The 22,059-nt window shown below is 39.7% G+C and overlaps 1 protein-coding gene across 14 annotated transcripts in view; it reads right to left on the bottom strand.

Moving 5' to 3' along the window:
- Positions 1–22,059, bottom strand: part of PARD3 (par-3 family cell polarity regulator) — a 633,307-nt gene that overhangs the window by 300,698 nt on the left and 310,550 nt on the right. For 11 of the 14 annotated variants that reach the window (XM_040645256.1, XM_040645263.1, XM_040645257.1 and 8 more), the window contains exon 5: positions 18,231–18,362. The exons of the other annotated variants lie outside the window; for them this stretch is intronic. In XM_040645256.1, the coding sequence (XP_040501190.1) occupies positions 18,231–18,362 (132 nt within the window). The remainder of the gene's footprint in view (positions 1–18,230; positions 18,363–22,059) is intronic. 14 annotated transcript variants of the gene reach the window in all.

The following is a 22,059-nucleotide window of genomic DNA, read 5'->3' as shown; positions in this document are numbered from 1 at the left end:
ACTAATCAAATATGAAACATGATGAAATCTGGCTTATTAATGCAAGGTAATCAAGATTCTCTTTAACTCTACATTTTGAGCAAACAGCCCTATCAAACAAGCAATGGCTTCTTCCCATCATCAGGCAACTAGGCAACAATCCCTCCTATCATTTAAAAACAAACCAGACAAAACAAAACAAAACATATCACTCCTGTTTCTCTTAGCGTTCCATGTTTTACACCTCCTATTTCTTCCTCGACCTCCTAGAAATCTGGTGCATGTCCGTTCACTCTCCAAAAATTGTCAAGAGCCATTTAATGTCTTAACCATTGGAAATCACGTCTTGTTTATTACCAAGACCAACTGATTCTACCTCCTAGTATCTATCAGATTTATTCTTTCTACTTCTACTGCAACAGCCTGAGTTTAGGACATTATTTCTTATCCTAATGGGCTCTCTCTTCCCAAATCAGTGGCTTCAATGTTAAAGAAACCAGTATTCTAAATCAATGTAACAGACTCAACCCCTTTTCTTCATGACCAATTTTGTCCTCTCCAATTATACATATAGATACTTTCACAATCTGGACTTAAATTCTAATATCCAACTGTCTACAAAGGAACACTAAACCCTCAACGCAATTACTCACCAATAAATATTACCTCAATTTTCATGTTTCCGTAACCTTGTTCTACCAGGTTCCCGCTATGCTCCTTCAACACCCAAAGTGAATACCATTTATCCAAAGCAGTCCCAGTGTTTTGGAGCAGAGTCCCTGAATACCTGCCCAAATGTCACATCCCCCTGAAATGTTCACATGACGCCATTCACCCCTCTTCTGTTACTGCACCACAGGCACAGTGATTCCAGTCCTCTTTTGACCTTAGAGATTATAAGGTATCTGAGAGCAGGGCTGGATTATTTTAGTCCATGCTGAGCACCAATGCCTATAATCAATACTACAGAAATATTTAAACAAAAACAAAAGGGAAAATTAGTATTGTTTTTTCAAATGTAGAATAGACTGGCTTTGAAACCAAAATCTAATGGTAAATATTCATGTTCAAATGAATGCTCTTCTTTGCGAATGAACCTGACTCACAAAATGAAGAACTGTAGAACGCTGTGATCAAGTTCTAGTTAGAGGACTAGTCACACCATGACGGGGAAGAGAATGAGAGTGAGCCAAGTCATACAGAGGCTAGGAAGAGGCAGTTGGGGGAAGAGTTGGTAGCTGTATGGCATAGGAAGGAAGAAACAGTCAAATACCCCCTATCGGCATGTGGAAGTGAGGGAGAACTGGATAAAGACTCGGAATATGCTGTGGCAAACAGGGCTAGCTATGAGAGAGAGGACAGGGAGACCAGGGTCCTGCAAGGTGGGCAACTGTCAAAAACATGGCTGTAGGCAATAAAACTATCCACTAGCGTACCTCCATGGCTGCTCCAACCTTCCCCAGAGGAAGCCTAATTGAAGAAGAACCTCTCCCAGCTCCCCTGACCCCAGTTATCATGAAATTATTAAGTCAGTGTGACTTACGGGATCGTTGTTATGAACTGGCCTAGTAAGATTAGAGACAATGCAAAGAGCCCAAAGTCACCAATCTCCTTGTCCACTCACAAATACCTATGATTGTTTTATTGTTAAAAATACATAAAATTCTACAAGTTGCTTTTATTTCTAACAGTTTAGTCTGGAACTGAAAGACAGAAATGCACAAAAGAATTATTCAAAATAAAGATGAAACTGGTGTGGCCCTTCACTGTTTGGGCTAGGAAAAGGACGCTGTCATATAGACACGACAGGCAGAAAGGTCAGAGCCCAGCCAACGGACAAAAGAATCAAGCAAGGATACAGAGCCAGAGGCTCTCTGATTCAAACCACAAAGGTAGGTGGGGAGCGTGGGGGCAGAAAGAACAAAAGCTAGTTCCTTCTAAACACACAAACACACACACACTCTAAGTAACTATGGAAAAATCAAAGAAAATTTGTTAGCAACGTAAAATGTTGTACTAAAGAAAGAAAAAAATGGTATCCAGGCTAAAAGTGATTAAGAAAAAGAACACACGGTACATTACTTCTTTAGAAATCAAAGGGTATATACGGAAATTTTATTTTAGAAGTTATAGTCTCAGTTTCTAGAATCAGAGTAAAATGCTTAAAAAATGCAGCTTAATTTGTAAAAGTTCTAAATACATTTGACACAGAAAATATCATAAAAAAATAATGCCTTTAAATTTTAGAGCCAAAAGTACTTATAGCGTAGAACCTAAAAAGACGATTAATTTGAATGAGGAAGAAAAAAATATGTAGCCAAATCCCAGAAGCTGGGAGACCAAACTCTTCTATAGCCTAAGTACTGGACAAAATATCCACAAATCAAAGTAACGGGAATATATTCCTGAATTGTCGTTCTAGTTATGTTTCCCTCAACCTCTTTGAATTTAAATAAAAGATCGACCTGCATGAGAAGCATTATAGCTGCAAGTCTATATAAGTACTTCCAAGTAAATAAAAATCCGCTCTGCCTACGGAAGTGCAGCTTAGCCGTAACGCTTGTACTTCTTCGTAAGATACTGAGAAACACCTTATTTAACTGTTTCCAGTTCTACTACAATCAGAAAAACATGCTGATGTATATCTTGGCTACATTTTTTTTATTGTCAAAGGATTTTAACCATATATATAATTATATGAAAAGCATAACCACCTAATACATGTGGAAAATACAAAGAATACTGATTATATACTTCAGAAATGTTTCAAATACAAAAAAGCATAATCTAAAATTTTTTACAGAATAGACTGTTGTATGTAATTTTCTTATTATTCTATCTAACAAGACCTTATATTTAAAGATAAGAAGCAAGGTGAGTTCCTAATGACAGAACATGACTATTGAAATTTCATAGCAATCACTAGGACAGGGCGAGTGGCAGAGAATAACAATAAATTTTATATTAGGTTTTGATTAGCAAGTTATGTAATTAAAATAACACCCACTGCACGTTGAGCTACATGATTTTACTCACGTCCACCAGAGAGGTCTCTACTGTCTGCTGTTTTACAAACAAGAGAATTAAAACAGGAAAGAATCAAATCCACATGCCCAACGTCACACAGCTAAGGGCAACAGAAATCTGATGTTTTCTGGGTCAAGAGCATAAGCCGTTAACCACTACGGCATGGTCATTAAAGCTTCTAGACAACTGTACTAGTAAGAAAGAGGGAAGTTCCCCAAATGCCCACATAAGGGAATGGCAGCTCAGAGAGGTCAGACTAGTAAATCCCTCAAAGAGGGAATCAGTTCTAAGCTTTCTGATGGGGGAACACACCACTTGCTCATAGGGTTCCAGCCACAGAGGGAGCACCACAACATCTTTTACTCAGAAGTAATGAAAAGAATATCTAAGTCATGTGATAAAAACTGATTGGTATTTTGTGGAAAGGTTATTAACTGAAATAAATGATTTGGATTTCCTCAAAATTTGACCACATTTTCCCAGAGATACTTTTAGAATATTACTTTTCAATAAATGACCATTTCAATCCAGTTTCTGCTACTCCAAGACACCGAAAATTAAGAGGCTTATTCAATTTTCCATTTAAGAAGTATGAACTTGGAACCAATTTTCGTCTCCTTGACTAATATTCCTGGCCCAACCACTCCATTTTCAAGCACGGCAATGTCTTACAGCAAGCATCCAGTGCACACATGACCAGAGATTAAATTAATTAATGACACAATATTGACTCAAAAGGTGGGGGGACATCTGAGCAAAAGGAATCGAATATTTATTTAAAAGGAAGGACGAGTAGTCCAATAGAGTACAGAATATGCATGAGATCATGGTAGGAGACGAGGCCTAAGAAAGTTAAATTGGATTTTGGATTGCAGAGTACATACAATACCAAGCTAATGAGTTTAATTTTAAATCAGAGTGCAGTAGGGACTTTCTTCGTGCTTTTAAACTTGGGGGTGATGCAATGTAAGCGGTGGTTTGAAAGATAATGCAAATAGGAATATGCAGAATCGACTAAAGAAGAAACAGATGGGAGAGGGAGATAAACATTACATCAGTCCGGTCTAGAGGAATATGGCTGGGATGAGAAGAGGTGCTAAGAAAGTAGAAAGATATATATACATATATATATGCAAATATACATATATATGCAAGAGTAAAGGTATAATATGTCATACCTGGCAACAGGTAAAACATGAAGGAGAAGAACAAAGTAAGTTTGAAATGTGGGAGACTAATGGCAAAATTACAAGAAATGAGAAGGTCACAGACAATTACAGAATTTTCTAGGTTTTGGAAATATTTGGAAATTAGCAACATGCAATTTCACAGGGGGTGGAGGTCATTCTGGCTCGCAGAGGCTGTGATGAACTGCGCAGCTAGATGCAGAGTCAGCTCCAGAATAAGGAGTTTCAAGTCCCATTGTCCTTTAGACTAGGGACCGCCTCCCCTCTGCTTGGGAAAAAGCGTAAAGATAGTTCAAAGACGTCCAGGAGAGAAGGAATCAGCTAGTGTTTGTAGGGAAGCACAGGCTAGAGGGAGAGGAACAGAAACTGAATGATCACACCAAGAAAGAGCATATAAAATCTCATCTAGAGAAATGACCTGCATGCACACACGCAGAGCAAAAGACAGACATTTTTCTGTAAATAATCCCAGTGAGCTCAGAAACAGAATGTCAGAGGAGCCAAGGGCAAGTCTTCCAAGGATACAATAGATTCAAAGTGCTAGTTTAGCCACTTATTAACAGCAGGAGAAAAACTGTGCATGTACCTGGAAAAAAGGTTTTCACCATCAGTAAAAATCCCCTGTATATTTTACCATTTCCCATATACTTAAGAAAATGAGACCAAGGGTGTATCTCTTTATAATCCACAACAAAATTAAGTTAAAGAATAATGTACATAATACATTACTCTCTAGTCAAAAGTGAAATTTTAAAAATTCAAATAGTTATTATATTGAGGCACACAAAATACCTCAAATCCCCGCCTAAGCCATGTTCAACATTAGACAACTAAATTAGCAAAAAGTTTAAAACACAGTTCAATGGAAAAATCCCTTTAAAATAACAAACACATTATTTTTATTTGAATTGAGGCCTATTTTTCTTGGCCAACCTACAAAAGTATGTTTCTCTTTCTAAGAGTTCAGAACATTAATGCCAAAGTCTCAGCCAAAGGTTTATAAAAGTATTAGTGAATCGGGTCTGTTTATGATTAAAATACAAAGTTCTCAGGAAAATTAGTCCCTCCAGGGACTTAAAATATGAGTAAGTCCAAAAGCCTAGATTTCTGCTGATATAATGTGACATTCTCTGCCTTCCCCTCAAACGTTCTCCAACTTAATCTGGAAGAGACTCTTGAAAAGTAAAACATTCAGAATGTGAGGAAAGATATACTATCAATGGAATAAGATATTCTTTATCCAAATGCTTGCTATAAAAATGTTTTAGGACAAGTACAGTTTTAGATACACAAATTACAGGCAGATAGCCCCTTACAATTACAAACACAGGCAGTGAAAGTATGGTACGCGCAGACGGCAACGTCGTGAAAGGGATCTAACGCCACCCGCGGTTTAGTCACGCTGCCACTAAGAGAAAGACACAAAGGAAACCCTGAGACACAGATATGGGCCATGCTCTCATTAAGAGAGAAAGAAAAACACGTGATCATAACGAACCGTGGAAGTGCTACGACGGAAAAGGAGTGAGAAACCACTATACACACTTCACTTTGGTTTTGGCGGAGGCAGGCGTATGGACAAGGTAATGGCTGCGGGAAGCAGGTGTCAGGAGAATCTCCTGAGCCAGGAGATGCCCAAGCAGGGAGCAGAGGAACAGGACTTGGCAGGAGAAAGGGGAAGAGCAGGCCGGCTTGTCCAGGGGGCCGGAGATGCACACACAGGAGGAGTCTGGAAGGCAGAATGAGTTCCAGAGAGCTGGCAAAACCTGGGAGCACACCGGAGCAGGAGCTGCGCAGGTCAACAGAGTAACGTCAGGAAGACCTCGTCACCAGAAGAACACCAGCTCCAAAACTAACGTTTACTGAGTGTTTATGGTGTGTTAGGTGCTGTTGTAAAAGTTTTACAGGAATTGTCTCATCTAATCCTCCTGATCCTCTGAAATACATCTTAGAAACTTATGAAACCTGATCTGAGGCTTAGAAACGTCAGGAATTTGCTCAGCATAACACACGCTATGAAATTCCAACCCAGGTCACTCTGACTTCAAGCAGCTAGCTGTTAACAACCACTTCGTCCCTCACTGATGCCGAGGGTGGTCAAAACCCTGAAGGGTGTTAAGCACGACTCTTCATGTCACATCGCCTTGACCTCAGTGGGGACAGGGGTGACGGGGGGATGACTGCGATTGCTGTTGCAGGGACCCAGGAAGGAGTGGATGGCAGCCTGAACTTGGAAGGAGAACGGGGATGGAGAGGAATGAGTAGGGGTCTGAGAGACATTTAGAAAGAGAATCTCCAGGGGCGCCTGGGTGGCACAGCGGTTGGGCGTCTGCCTTCGGCTCAGGGCGTGATCCTGGCGTTGTGGGATCGAGCCCCACATCAGGCTCCTCCGCTATGAGCCTGCTTCTTCCTCTCCCACTCCCCCTGCTTGTGTTCCCTCTCTCGCTGGCTGTCTCTAAATAAAATAAAATAAAATAAAAAAGAAAGAGAATCTCCAGGACAGGAGGTACAGTGAAAAGAAATAGCAAAAGTGAGGAATAATACTCAAAATGTCACAGGCTGGTCAACGATGCAAGCAACAGGACCCCAGGCTGTGTTTTCTCTTTAGGGAAAAAAGCCTCAGTAATAACCACCACATTCATAGAGCAGCACGTACTCATGCTGACACAGGCTTTCCTGGAGAACGTTAGATTCTGTACTCATTTACGTCAACTATGGCATTTAATAAATCACAACTTTATGTGTAAAAGACAGAAAAACGGACATAAAGTATCCCAAACCAAGCATCACAAATGGCGAAAGGACTTCTGAATAGGGACATGCATTCCATCTTTCTAAACACTTAAATGTAATTTCACCAATCTCACATTTGGCATCTATAATTATTATGATATTTTTACTGTGTGTATATACATTTCTAATCTACATATTGAGGTTACGGCTAAAGAAGTTGAGAAGGGAATCACTGCATTTACAGCGATCGCTGATATTTTCACTTAACGGCAGATGCCAACACCTGACCGTGTTAACTTTCTGAACACCAGAGAGAGAGAAGTTTGGAAACAGCAAGAATAATCTAAACCAGCGGCTTTGCAGAGTAAACTAATCAGTACATCCAGAAACAGAGACAGTTCTAATCAACCAGGACCCCTCGAACACTCATCTAAGCCATTAAACGGTGGAACAGTGAAAGAAAGGAAGGAAAAATGCCTCGTCCTCATAAGTGATAAAAGAATAAGAGGATTTAAGTTGTCAACAATCCCTCATTACCGGTGGGAGTATAACTTGGCCCAACATCTACTTGAGGTCACTTTGGAAATATCCATCAAAGTTACAAATCTATACACTATTGTAAAAATCCACAAATGGACTCTTTCATCTTTAGGTGTATAACCAAGTGGTACTGAATGCAACATGGCTATGAACGAAGGTTATTCACTGCGATACTGTCTGTAGTAGCAAAGACAGTGAGCAATCCAAGTACTGGTCAGCAGACAACCGCCTCCACAAAGGAAAATGACCGAACAGTTTCAAAGACAGACATGCTTTATGTTCTGCTATGGAAAGCCTGCCAAGCCATATGAAGAAAAACACAAAATCAAACCACAGAATATGGTAGATAGTATTTACGTAAATACGTGAAAAGAAGATAAATTTTCACATTTTCTCATAAAAGAATGGTAGTATTTGAGAGGATCCACGTGCACCAGGGGTTACATGTGGGGAGGAGAGCTAGGGACTGGAACGCAGCATTTTGTGGGTCCATGTGAAATATGCGATTTTGGAACTGAGTATGTGATCTTTGCAAAAATCAAATAAATTACATTTTCTAAAAAGTAAAAGTAAAAAACTCATGTTATCAATTTCATCCCTTTACACCCATGAGCCATACTGTCTTCCAACGTAACAGGGAAGACCCTCTAATTCGAAGCACTCGTCTCCTTTAGATGCCTAATGAGCCCTGAGGATAGGAAGGAATGAACAGGGACACCTCTCCCCATTAACTTGACAAAATTTAAATTCTCTACAAGCTTGTGTGGTGTCACCTTCTTATCAGAATCAATTCCTTTAACTAAAAGACCTTTTGTACAATTCCAGCAGAAACAAATGATATTTCTTCTCTCTTTGAAAATAATTTCTAACTCAATTTCATCATTTCAAATATATAGTTCTATCAAATATTCATTTCATAAACCGAGAAGCTATACTCAGAGAACTGAATGAAGAAAATAATATGAAAAGGCTACAAACTAGGTACAATATGCTAATGGTAAATCAGAATTCATCATACCCATATTTTACATATTGAACACATGAGTACCAAAACTCCCTTTTTCCTAGAAAAAGAAAATTCACCTCCAAAGGAAAATAAAAATTTTGCCAGCTTGAGGTCCCAGAGTAATGATATAATTCATATTCATTCTAATGAAAATGAAAACCCTCCGAACTCTCTGAAAAAAAATCTAAAACAGCAAAAAAAAAGCTCTCAAATGAAATAAAGATACTTAGAAGAGAATATTAACCATATTACTTTCAACTCAATTGCTTATAAACTATTAAATATAATCAAACGGTTTGTTCAAATATTGTTTTTTTCCAATTAAGTGGAAAATTCATCTGTCACTTCAGTCATGAACAAATTTACTATTTCTGATAATTAAATAGTTCTGGAACTATAACAGAACTGATGGCTATGCTGGGCCCATAACAACGTTCTGGGAGGCCTATTCTTCCCTGTGTCTCACTAAGGCTCACTGAAGTCAAGGCAGCTCTTAGCCTCGATACCATCACCTCCTCTGTAAAGCTTTTACACACTCAGGGGGCTTCCCTGGGCTGCTGTGAGCAACTGTAGTTCAGCAGAAATCATTAGGACACAGACAGCCTGTTGGTAACAGACTGATAGTGTTCACCTTCTAACACTTAAATCCATGTTCAATTACAAGACATTCTCAGAGAAACCTGGGCCTCAGGAAGGCCGCACTCTCCATCATATCATCAAGTTCAAGTAGGAACACTGCTTTACCTTGATTTGCCCCCCCTTCGTTGGACCTTTAGTCTGAAACAATCTTCCAGTCTTTCTGCCATGTGCAGATGCTCAGAGACAAACGATGAATCCAACAGCAGTGACTCAAAAGTATGACTGTTTCTCAGGTTTCCATAGATATGTGTCTTAATATTTAACAGGTTTTCTCCGGTTTACTTATAATCTACAATTTCTAGCTCACAATTAATGAAAATCACAAGATCACATCAAATGGCATCATAAGATCTAGTCCACCTAACAAAGAATCTACCCATAATATAGGAAATCCGAAAAAGTGAGGACATTATACGCTTTCCCCTGTCAATTTATTATCACACTTATTCATCCAAAAATTCATGGGGGCTTACTAAGAGCCCCAAACAAAAGCAAACAAAACAATGCCTGTTTTATTTCAGTGCCTGGAGACAGACGTAAATGTTATAAAGAGTGGTGAGAGAGGAGGGGGCAATCAAGGCAGCAGGGACATCACGCTCTTTCAAAAACGGGGCCGAGGAAAGGTCTCCCGAGGGAGAGGATAGGACTGGATACATGAAAGGTAAGAAGGAACCAAATCTGTGAATCGGGAGGGACAGCAAGCCAGGCAGAGATGACAGCAAGACAGAAGCCTGTGGGGAGGGGGGAGGGTGAACTGATAGAAAGATCTAGCAGAGAGAGACAGACACACAGTCAGGACTGTGCAAAGAGGAGTTGAATGAAAGAGCGAAGTCCTAAGACTGAGAAGGGATGGCAGACAGAGGAGAAGTGACAACGGTCAGCCTTTGAGAGGCCTGGGAAGCTTCTCCCAGGTCCGAGGAGGGAGGTTTGTAAAGGGTGGTGGAGATACAAGGATACTACTAATCCTGGTTCTATTTTCTCAGGGGCCTGTGATGTTAAATCACAGCCAGTTAATGGATTACTTGAGAGAATTCAAGGGATTACCAAAGGTATGAAGAGACATGCTTCTCAAAGGGTCTACCCTGATTCCAACTGATACCGACATTGCAATTTTATCTTATAATTTGGGAAGTACGGTATTTGCAGAAAAAGAGAAAAAAATGTTCAGTTTTCCAATTTTATGAAGTCTGATTTACCAAAAATAAAAATATTTCAAAAGTTGTATGTGTTTACTATGGAAGAGTATAAATAACACAAAACATGAAATGAAACCCAAAAGCCTATCCTAACCCCCCTCCCATAACATCAGAGCTATGTTATGGAAGCTACATGTTTCTTTTCAGTACTTTAATTTCTTTAGAATTTGTCGAATATTAAAGAAAGCTCACAACAGCCTTTTTTCAGGCACATGAGCAGAGAAAAAAAATGGATCACAGATTTACAACAGACCCAGTGAAAATACCATGGGGCACAGACCTCAGTGGGGGGAAGAAAAACATAAAACCATTCGGCAAAATGGCTGAGCACTTAAAACAGCCCATTTTTCAGGACCATTTCAGATCCATGCTGAAGGTAACTGGAAAAAGCCTGTGTAGGACTGATTTAAAAAAAAAAAAAAAAAAGACATACCTACCTAGATAACATTCCAAAATTAAAAATGGCTTTTGAGTGATTCCATTTGTACAGGTGGGCTTTAGGAAATGGGTAGTAAAAACAACATACTGTAAGCTGAAAATGTTCATGTAATTTCTTAACCAGTATTTTTTAAAGAATAGCAGTTCCACTGTTCCCCGAACACAGAAATAAAGAACAAATTTTCAAAAGCAAACGACATACAGATTGGTGGGAATAAAGACAGGTAAAGCATGCATTCTTTTCATCGTCATAGTTAATCGCACAGCTCACAACAAAAATCTTTAAGACTACCTGCGATGAAAATATGAAAAGGCACCTGAGGGTCACAGCTAAAAATGAAAATGTATCTTTATCCACGGTGCATGCTCTAAACGTCTGGTTCTAGCAGCCGTATTCACAGGCAAGAAAATCATCCGCTACTAACAGATTCCCCGTGAAGGTTAATCCACATACCACCAAAGATTTTTCACCAGGTAGAATTTCTGTCTCAGTTCCCTGCAGCTTGTGGGCTTTTAGCTCCATAGGCCAAACAAGCAATAAATAGGGCCAGTCATAAAGGGCCAGGAGAATCGACGAGGACCCCCGAAATTGCACAACCTGCTCCAAAAATGGGTGAGTCAAATGGTGCCTCCCTGACTCCATTCACATCACCCAGATGCTTAGCCAGTGGCCAAGCAGAAGCCCTTGTACGACACTTAGCATTCTCAAATGTATTCTTAGATTTAATTGCATTTAAGCCATGCGTGCTTGCCAAAAACAAAAGGGAACATAAAAAATGGCCACAGACACAGAGATTAACGCTAATGTCATTTTTGTGTCAGATTATGTTCTTCAGAAAAGAACCAGAGATGATTTAAAAAGATTAAATTTTATTCTAATTCTGATAAGATGCCACAGAAGCAAGAATCAAATTCTGGAAGGACGATGAGGGCATTAGAAGTATACCAGGGATGGAAATGAACCAGCCCCACATGCCAAATGGCACTTCCAATGCAAGGCAAAGATAATATGTCAGAAAATAAAATAGGTCCTCCATACTACAAGGGAGTTGTTGAGGTGTCACCAGTAAGTCTATTCTTACCTAAAATAAAGATGGGGAGAAAGTAGCATCTAACAAGTGTCTCCAATACACCAGAAACTGGATCTGTGTTTTACGTGTTCTAGCTCCCTTAATCCTCACACACAAAGTTAGTATCTGCCAGATGGGTATTATTTCTCCCATTTTGTACACAGCGAAAATGAAGTCTGCGGAGTTCATACCACCTAGATAAGGCCACACCACTGGTGAGTAACGGGTCAGACAAAAGGACCCCCTCATGGGAAGGGCATGTTTCCAGGCCTACTCTGTAGGCTCATGGTGTCTTCTTGCCACTAAATACAAAGAAGGATAAAATGCTGCTTGTCGCTCTGACAAGAAGAGTCTCCAAGGTGGCCCTGCTTGTGACTGGCAAGGCTCCTCAGGAAATTAAGTGTCCTTCTCAGAAGAATGTCTACCAGGGTCCCTATGCCCTAGTCCCCTTCTTCTGCCTGATGCTTCCCGTCCACAGTTTTTTGATAATGAAAGTAGAAAATGTGTAGGGCTGATGGAAAGTAATATGGCAAATACATACAGGATTCCTCCGTTGTGTCTGAAAACACAAGAATTTTAAGACATGTATTGCAATAATCATATTGTCATTAAAGCACAACAGAATCTATTGGCATTAATATATCCAGGAGATGGGAAAAATCTTTTCAAAGGTTGTTTTGGTTTTATTTTTAACACTCTTGTGAATATAAAAGGTTTCTGCTTAAAGAAAATCTCTGGCATTTTATAATGAAAATGAAATTTAATTTTAAAACAATCTTGATGTTCTTAGTTTCTATTTTTGCTGTTGCTGAGGTAAACACAACGATGTTTGCTTCTGCCCGAGTTCTGCAGAAGTTTGCCAATTAGGAAATAATATAAATAAATCCTCTTCCTTTTAATAGAAAACTAGAATTTTAGAATTTGGAGGCAGAGGGCTTTGATTATTTTTATCCAGATAACCCTAGCAGTCATTTGGTTTCTCAGCGTTTATGGGCTAAAGAATTAAAGCAGAAACAAACACACCAGGTACCACTTGGCAGCACCAGAACCTAACCTTATGTACTATTAATGAGGCAGATGCCATGAGGCCCTGCCTGTGCCCACATCAGAATTTCTACAGCCCTTCCATGTTTTAGCAAGATGACCCCGTAGTCAGTTCACTGACTGGTCTGCAGCTGCTGTCATCAGATTGCTAAGCCGGCCATCTCCTAACTTTGTAATTTAAAAAGTCTGATCATTTCATATTCGGAAACCGACAACTTATGCCATCTGGATGGCTCTAGGTGTCAGTGAAATGAGGTGGGGTTTTTTGGCTTGGGTTTTGTTTTTCCACTTAGAAAAGGCTATCAAACACTTGGGAAAGGAAAAGGCTCTCCCCACATGCAGGCAGGTCAGAGGAAAAACCAATTTCAGTGAGAGGTACGGAAGCAGGACCCACAACCTGATCGACCCAGACACCCATCGTCCTGTCACTCCAAGGTAAAACAGGCCACCCCCAATACCACAATTACTTATCGCCTGGCCTACTCATTCTTTTTAAAACCATTCCCACATAAAATGTGGATAAGCTTAAAACTCTTTCTTCACTACAGTATGTTTAACACATCCAAAATAGGCTCTAATTTTAAAAATTTATTGTTGCCCCAGATCTTCAAAGATTTGGGCTTAACCGAATTATAATGAAAAGCAAAAATGAAACCCTGTCCTAGAATCTTACCTTTCCCATGACATGTCAAATGTACTCATTGTGTATCATGTGAATAGTTATAAAGCATAAATATTTTCAAAAGTTTAAAAAGTACCAGAATAAGCCATCAGTGTTGCAGAATCCTTTTTTAAGAATAGGACAAATGAAAGGAATTTATTCTCAAGCATCATTTTATTTCTATGTGATTTCTATTAAGAAGCACCTGGCTGGCTCAGTCCGCGAGGAAGGCCACTCTTGACCTCAGGGTTGCGAGTTCAAGCCCCACACCGAGTATAGAGCGTATTTAATAATTAATTAATTAATTGAAACTTAAAAATAGGAAAAAATATGCTTTCTATTTAACATTCAAGCTATTTTCTACTTCTAAGATCTAGGACTTGACTCGGGCTAATGTAAAAACAGACACTGTCCCTGTATTAGCCATCTTCATTTCAGAAGGAGTAAGTATCAAAAGTCAGGAATGTTCTGCTCCGCATGGAAAAATCTGAAGCAGAAGCATCATGACTGTAGACAGTGACAAAAGTTCATAAAGTAAGAAGAAAAGGCACTATCATTGTTCCTTAAACTCATGGCTCGAGACAACACTGAATGCTGGGGACCAGAAGCCAGGGGACAAAGGTGAGGACAGTGCACACCCATTGTCTCACTTGAACTGTGCCATCACCAAACATTTAAGGTAGTTTTCCTCACAGTTTGCCTCCCCCGGTATAATCTGCCAATTAGACAAAGTTTTTGCTTGATGGAAAAAAATCCTAAAACATGGACTTTTCTCTAAAGGTCAGGGCAGTCATTCCCCTATAACAGAGCTTAAGTGGCGGCTGGAATGCCTTGCACCTCCTGGCTATTTCTGTTAATTGGCTTCAGGCCTGTTCACCAAGTCAAGGTAGTGAAAATGGCAGGCTCCCAATTAGCTTAAATTTCCCTGAAGGTCCCTCTACTTCCAGGCCTTAAATTCCTCCAATAACGTACTGTAAAGTGCCTGCCTCCTCTTTTGTGGAATTTATTAGTTGCAATAAACTGTAGGGACATAAAAACAAAGTCAGCTTATGATCTATTATCTGCCAATATTAAATTATAGTCTACACAGAGTCAGGGAAATGGTTAAAAGGAATTCAGATTTCTCAAAGCATTGCTACACATCAAAACTAAGCCTTTGTTGATTTCTTTGTTGTTGTTTCTTGGGTCTCAGAGTCAAAATTTCAGAAGCATGAAAACTTTTTCAAGGCAATACGACAACAACCCATTTAGTATAGAAATTCTTTGTGCTTCCTCTGAGAGCTCAGAAAAAGGAAGTCACAAGAAACGGATGCTCTTTGAAAGATACGCAGGCCTCTACCTTCTGAGCGGACCCTGATGTAGGACTCGGTGACAGGCTATTCTGAGCAAGAACCAGTCATTGAACAGCAGGACTTCTATTTCTGGAAATCACGTTGAGCTTGAGCCCAAGTGCTGCCCGGTACAAAGTTCTAATAAGATCCATCCCCTACCTTTGAGTATATGAATGTGTACCTTACGAATATCCTAAAAGAGGGCAAGATTCAATACCCCCCACAAAAAGCGAAAGCCACCTTGAGCTTCCAGGGGAGCTTACTAGCTCAGCACTTGAACACGCTCTCTTGTGCTTTTCCTTCCTACTGTTTATTCCCACTGGCAAAACTGATGTGGTCATAATCGCCTTCAAAAAACAGAGATAATGAGACGAGCAGTCTAGTAGGAAATAGAGCAAAAACAAAACCACTGAAGGCACATAAAATCTAGAACTCTGTTGACCTCTTCGGGCCAGATGGCATAACTCATGGAAGACAGTTCTATCCTGGTGACCCCAAATTGTAAAGGCAGGGGGGGGGGATTTTTGTTTTTCACCATATAAAACACTATTTTTACCTACGTGATGCTTGTCTGTTATTACATTTTTAATGGCAAAAACTAAGGAGAAAAAAAGCCACAGAAGAGACATCAGGCCATTAAAGTCAGATGACTCACGGGAAACGGTTAAAAGAATAAATGCACAATTAAATGAGACTATCTGGACTAGATTTACAGTATATCCAGCATAACCTCTTCATCCTCTTCTGCCCCAAACAACTGTGCCTACTTCTAGGCAAAGTTTTAATATGGATTTTGCTGTTTTTGTTTAAATAGATTTCAGTTTGGTTAATTATCCTGCTGACGTGAAATCATCAAATTTAGTGAATGGATCATCATTCTTTTAAACTTAAGCCAAGGAAGATGTTTTCAGGCTCAGGAATCAACTACCTAATGCCATTTACATTAGACTAAAGACTAAGGAAGTACTTATTGTTTTAAAAACCTGCTTATCATGGAACAAATGCTTCAGATAACTTCAACAGAAGCAAATCGAGGCTGAGTCTTTTGGAAAGAAAGCAAAAGTATGTGGCTTCTCAATGCAATTCCTTTTGTATAAAAAGAAACTTTTATACCAAAATTACAAAGAAAAACTACACTATCTCCTTAAAAACACATCTACAACCACAACAGTAAGAAAAACGTGATATTTTTAGAATACAATTTAATATATCATAGTTTAGAAACTCTGGACTGCCGATTTTCCCCTAATCTTGTAATAACAATAATCCCATTTAGCATAGTTCGCTAACCGTACCTCCCTTCTTGCTTTAACGGAAGCTGATTGTGCTCAGTGTTGAGCTGCTGTGTTTCAGGGAGGACAGACCGCCACATCCACACCCCCCGCTCCAGGAGATCAAGCTCAACTAGGCTAAACCAACACCTCCCCGTGAGTTAGAAACCGGCAGGTGAGTCGTACAACTCTAGGAAACACAACATGAAGGGCCCCTGTCTGGGGTGGGGTAAGGGGCTTGTGGGAAACGTTTATCAGCTTTCGGAAAGGGCCCTGCAGAAGACAAAGGCACTGCTCCTCTCCTTCTGTGCAAGGATGTGGTGTCCGAGGCTCTGACAAGCTGGAGCACACAGCCACGGAGGCCCTGGGTCGGACTCCCAGCAAATGGAGAATCTGGATCCTCAGTGCGGTCGGCTGGGCTGTGAACTATGCCCACGATCGTCCCTTCCTCCAGATTTCTTGTTAAATGGATAAGAAGCATCTTCTTCTCAAGCAATCTAGATTTTGTTTGTGGCAGTCGATTTTTTTTCTAACAAATATATTAAGACACACCATTTTCCTGGGTACCGGGCATGATTTTAATAACCCCTTGGCAGGTATTCCATCACTGGACGCGGCAACTGTAGGAGAGATTCTATGATTACACCAATTGATAAACAAGTAAACTGAAGCATGGACAAGGCAGCCCCATGCCCAAGTGTCACTTATCGCGGATAGCTGGTAACCAGCCTGTCTGACTACAGGCCCGTGTCAAACTAATTCCTTAAAATATTTACTTCAAAATGGAAATGAAATAACAACACCAATGAGTTTAAAAGTCTGTGTTACTTTGAGAAAATAATGCTTCTCCTCAGTAGGACTTCCATGGTTTTTTAATTATTTTACATTATTTCCATCCCACAATGCTTCTAATGTATTCTAACATTTACGATAAGATAAAAATCAGTACATCTGTGATACCACCCACGGTATCAAAGACAAACTGTCCTTTTTTATTGTTTCATATTCCAACACCCCCCCCCACACACACAAAATCATTTTGGGAGGCTAGTGCTATAAAAACACAGACTTAGATGAATGAAGTAAAACATTTAGGATTTCTTTCCACTGGTATCATTCGTCTAAATTGAAAAACAACTATTCCAATATCTAGGCAACAGAATTAATAATAATTTTGGAAATTACTGAAACAGAAAATAAAACATTCTCTGAGTACTCACTAGTCTTCCATTTTAAATGAACCTTTTTAAGAAAATAATTGACAAAGGAGGTAAGTATGTTTTTAATACAAAAACTATTTAAAACTATAAAGAAAACCCTAGAATTTCCACTACAAAACACTGTGACTAACAATAAACAATTCAGACTTTAAACGACAACACTGGAAGAACCTGTTTTTTACATATCAAAACTTACCGGATAAATTCTTAGTCTTCATGCAGTGAAGGCTTCTCTACCAGTAACGTCACAAGTTTGCAAACGGTTGTTTTTCCCAGGACACGAACCAGTTACTTACATTGAGTGGTAAACAATTCTGATTTCATGAATGGTAGGTGGCCAACCCTGCAGAGTAAACTGAGCACCTCTCAAAACGTACAAACCTCAAACAGTTCCTTGACATTTATGAAAGGGAAAGTCCCCAAACCCGACAAAATCATCTAAATTGTGAAATAACACTACAGCGTGTATTTCTCCTATAGAGTGAAGTCAGGTAAGACAGAACATTTTAATTTGAGTCTTCGGGTGCTTTGACTTATTGCCTATCAATAAAGAGAAGAACCTGTAAGGGGTCTTGAAAGTCTACTCATAAACTGCACTGTTCACTGCCAGATGTCTGTGCCTCAGCGACGTAGCAAGCTCTGAAGTCATGATACTCCAGAATCCAGAGCAAATATTCCTAACTGCTTATGAGAAATCTGTGATCCGGGACCGCCACAGAAATGGTCCATAATTCTATCAGACAAACTCTGACAGAGAGCCTGGTACTTACCTGAAGTTTGTTAGAGTAATTTACCTTTAACCATCACTGTGATTGAGGGAAACATCTTTCAGGGCACGGGCTAAGAAGTTACACCAATGACACGTGTAGAAGGATTAATTTATGTTACCTGTTCTTGCTTCTCCAGCCACCTGTCCACCATTGGGTGACTGGCACTCAGAGATGAGCGAGCATTGTCTCTCTGAAACTGGTGAGACCAGTTACTAGCATCCCGTGGAAGGCTTCTATAGTTTTCATCTTTCTATTCAAAAAGAAACAAAAAGGTGTCTTGTAAAAAAACAGACCTTGCAAATTAATGATGCACTTGGTCTTTCAAAAGTAGCAGAAAAATGATTCTGCATACTTAAAATATTTTTCCCAAACCTATACAAAATAGCTAATTGAGGATACTTCACCCAGATTAGACCTCATGAATGCAGTCATCCAACTAGGGTAAGAGAGTGTAACGACTAGAGCAGAGAAGGTAGCCACACACATACAGGAGACGAAACCATTTTCCCTGCACTCCCTCCCAAATCAATCTCCCCAGGCCAATTACATGCACCAGAAAATGAAAAGTATTTCTCTGCAAGACTGTTGGTATCGCTCAAGCGTGGAATTTCCTCTTTTCATCTTTCTGGTCTTAAAATAATACTGTGAGATACTTTCTCTAATTCACCAAAAATGTTTAAAGTAAGACAGATGAATGAATTTGCTCTTTATTCAGATCTTTGTAGTTGTGTGACTTTGGGCAGGAGACTTAAGAGTCTCTGGACTGTTCCGTTAGCTGCTTCATGAGCTAGCTGTAAGTATTAATTCAAATATCAAATAAAGGAAAAAATTAATTTATCCCAATACATGGTACATAACAGATACATAAATGCTCATCCCAACATGCTTATGGCAAGTGAAGTCTTTACACAAAAACCTAGTTAGTTGATAAATATTTATTTAACATATCCCAAAGCACATGCCTGGGTGGCTTGGTGACACTTATTAAGTGTCTGCCTTCGGCTCAGGTCATGATCCTGGGGTCTTGGGATCTAGTCCCGCGTCGGGCTCCCTGCTCAGTGGGGAGCCTGCTTCTCCCTCTGGTCCTCCACCCACTTATTCTCTCAATCTCTCTCTCTCTCACTCTCTCTCTCTTTTAAATAAATAAAATCTTTAAATAAAATAAGTCCCAAAGCAACCACATGCTACTGGATATTTCTTTGAAATATTAACTTATAACAATCTGCTTTGGCTTTTGGGTGGCAAAACCTAATTTCAATGTCCTAAAAGAAATGAGAAAGCTAGGATAAGGCAGAGAAGTCAAAGATTTTAGTTCAACATGTAAATCTAAATATCTCCTACAAGAACAAATTTAAAATGTTAACCTCACTCCGACCCACTTACATCAGTGCCCCACTTTAAGTAAAGTACCAAAATATTCTCCTTACTAACTGTGTTAAGGACAACCTGGCTGTACACATTATAGACATCACTGCTTCTTATTCTTCGTTTCTTAAGCCATATGAGCAGCAAATACATAGAAACAAAAAAGTGTAATGTAATAGGTTTGCACTGTATAGACCTTAGCAATAGACCAAGATACTGTTTTCTGCCCCGTCATGAATTCCATCAGAGAGAAAAGCTTCACGATGAATTGATGGTCCTGAACTTATGCCAATATTGTGGTATGAAAAATCTTTTTAAATCTATAAATATTTACCAGTATGAACTTCAGTATGAAACTTTATTCATGTTCTTTTTAATATACCTACAGAGAATAAACTAAAACCTCGACAGAATTAAACACTAGCAGCAAGTAGTTCTCACTAGAAGCCTCTGCACCTGTCCGGTTCCTGCGGCTCAAGAAAGCTGTCACAGAGCACGTAACTGCAAGCACGAGGGAAACCCTGAAGATGGCGAGTCCACACCCAGGAACTAGGGACTGACCCTGCTTGCAGGAACACGGAAATGCTCAAGTAAGCAAAGGACACTGACAGAGTCCAAGGAAAAGAATAAAGCAACTGAAGAAACCAAAGCTCACTGTAGCTCAAAATACTAGGAGCTCTGCCTTAAAACTTGCACATGGTAATTTGAGAACAAAGCAAAATTAGCTGACTTACAGCCAAGAAATTCAAATAAGTCATAAAGGGCAGACGAATGTATTAATGACAGAATCTTATATGTCCACGAAGGGAGGAGGGATTGGGAGTGTGGAGAAACACAAGCACAATTTTTCTATCAAGGATCTTGGAGCTGCTACCATTGGCTAAGGACCTAGCTTCTCGATTCATCTTCCACCATTAGAGGTGAGGACTACACCAACTCTTTACTTTGAACATGAATAATTAAACACAAAGTATTAAAAATCTATTTTGCCTTTTCAGTAGGAACTGTATTTCAGGGAAACCAACAGTGCCAGTCGATGAGGGGAAGCTGGTCTTTTCAGAAGAATGCCAAGTAACGCAAACAGAATAATGAATAGATTTAGAAGAATCACCACATTCAGCTCCTACTGAAATAACTCACTCAGGCAAAGATAATCAACGGACACTATCATTGCTAGCTGAAGAGATGACAGTGAGCTGGATGTCTGCAGTGACAAAATACCACTTGCAAAGGGAAAAACAGATCTTGACAATGAAGGGACCAGATGACACGAAGCGCTCACTTTCCTTGGTGTCTGGAATCCAGGAGGCGACTGGTACTTTCTTCTGATTCCTTCTGAACCGCCACCATTATTCTTCTTTCTTGAAATGGCCCTTATTAGCTTTATCTATGGCCTGCTCACTCCTGTCTCCCTAGCCAACCTCAAAAAGTGTTATCATTTCAAAGCCTCCCTCCCGACAACTTCTAGGCATGAGTCACCGACACTAAAGTTTTCCTGAATTCACCATCTAAATTTCCAATCAGCCAAGCCAAAGGTACCTCCAAATCAACAGATCCAAAATGAAACGCACTTTCTCTAGCAATTCTGGCACCCTTCTGAAAAATATTCATGATGCTCTTCCCTCTTTCAACACATCTCTCAGCCGAAACCAGTACAGCAGCCTTCGAACTGGAGGCTGGCTCCAGCCTTAACCTCTCCAACGATGTTCGCCACCACTTCCCACAGAGGACTGCTCTACCATGTGCGTTGGAGCACATGACCCCCGGGACAGACACTGCATGGAGCCCACGCACGACCACCCTTGCTGTGCTACGTGCCTCTTCACCTTCGCTTATGCTCTTTCGGAGCCTAGACTCCAAGAACACGTCTTCTGTAAGAAGAAGCTTACCATGTTTCAACACCCGAAGCAATTGCTACTTTCTCTGAGAAGGATTCCCGGACTTTCAATAGACACCAGAATGTCATGCTTTTTGTTACCACTATATTCTAATTTTACTTCTAATTATAGTTCTAACTTATAATTTAGTTAATTTTTACAATTGCTATTTCCACTATTACAGTGAAACCGAGGCAGAAGACCACCACTCACCTTGAAACTCAAGCACTCAGCTTAGTGGCCTATACCAACATGGAGGGCTTTTTCTTCAATATGTGTTGTATCTCATATTTTCACATGGTTCAGAATCCCAGAATTTTCAAAGAACACTTCTACAAGTTGTTTTAAAAATTAATAAGGGAATGCTTTCAAAAGGCATCACAAAAAACATCAGTGAAATGCATTTTCACTGAAATATAATGATTGCACGTTTAGATTTATACTCCAAGATGCATAACTCTGTTACATGCCTATTTCAATTTAATGTCACACCTACAATATACAGTGTCTGTGGATAATGTGATTACTTCCAATTGCATCTAAAAAGCAGTGCGACATTTCTCCATTTACATCAATTATGACATGTAATTCACGTTGCAGGCCATCACAAAGTAATCATATTAAAGGAGATAAGGGCTCGAGATAAAAGAAAAAAATCTGTCCTTCTGAACTCCACCCGAAAAATTCAATTTTATATTTGTAGAA

Source organism: Ursus maritimus, unplaced genomic scaffold (assembly GCF_017311325.1).
Source record: "Ursus maritimus isolate PB19 unplaced genomic scaffold, ASM1731132v1 scaffold_31, whole genome shotgun sequence".
NCBI classification, from domain to species: Eukaryota; Metazoa; Chordata; class Mammalia; order Carnivora; family Ursidae; genus Ursus; species Ursus maritimus.
This window is presented reverse-complemented; position numbering and strand designations above follow the sequence as displayed.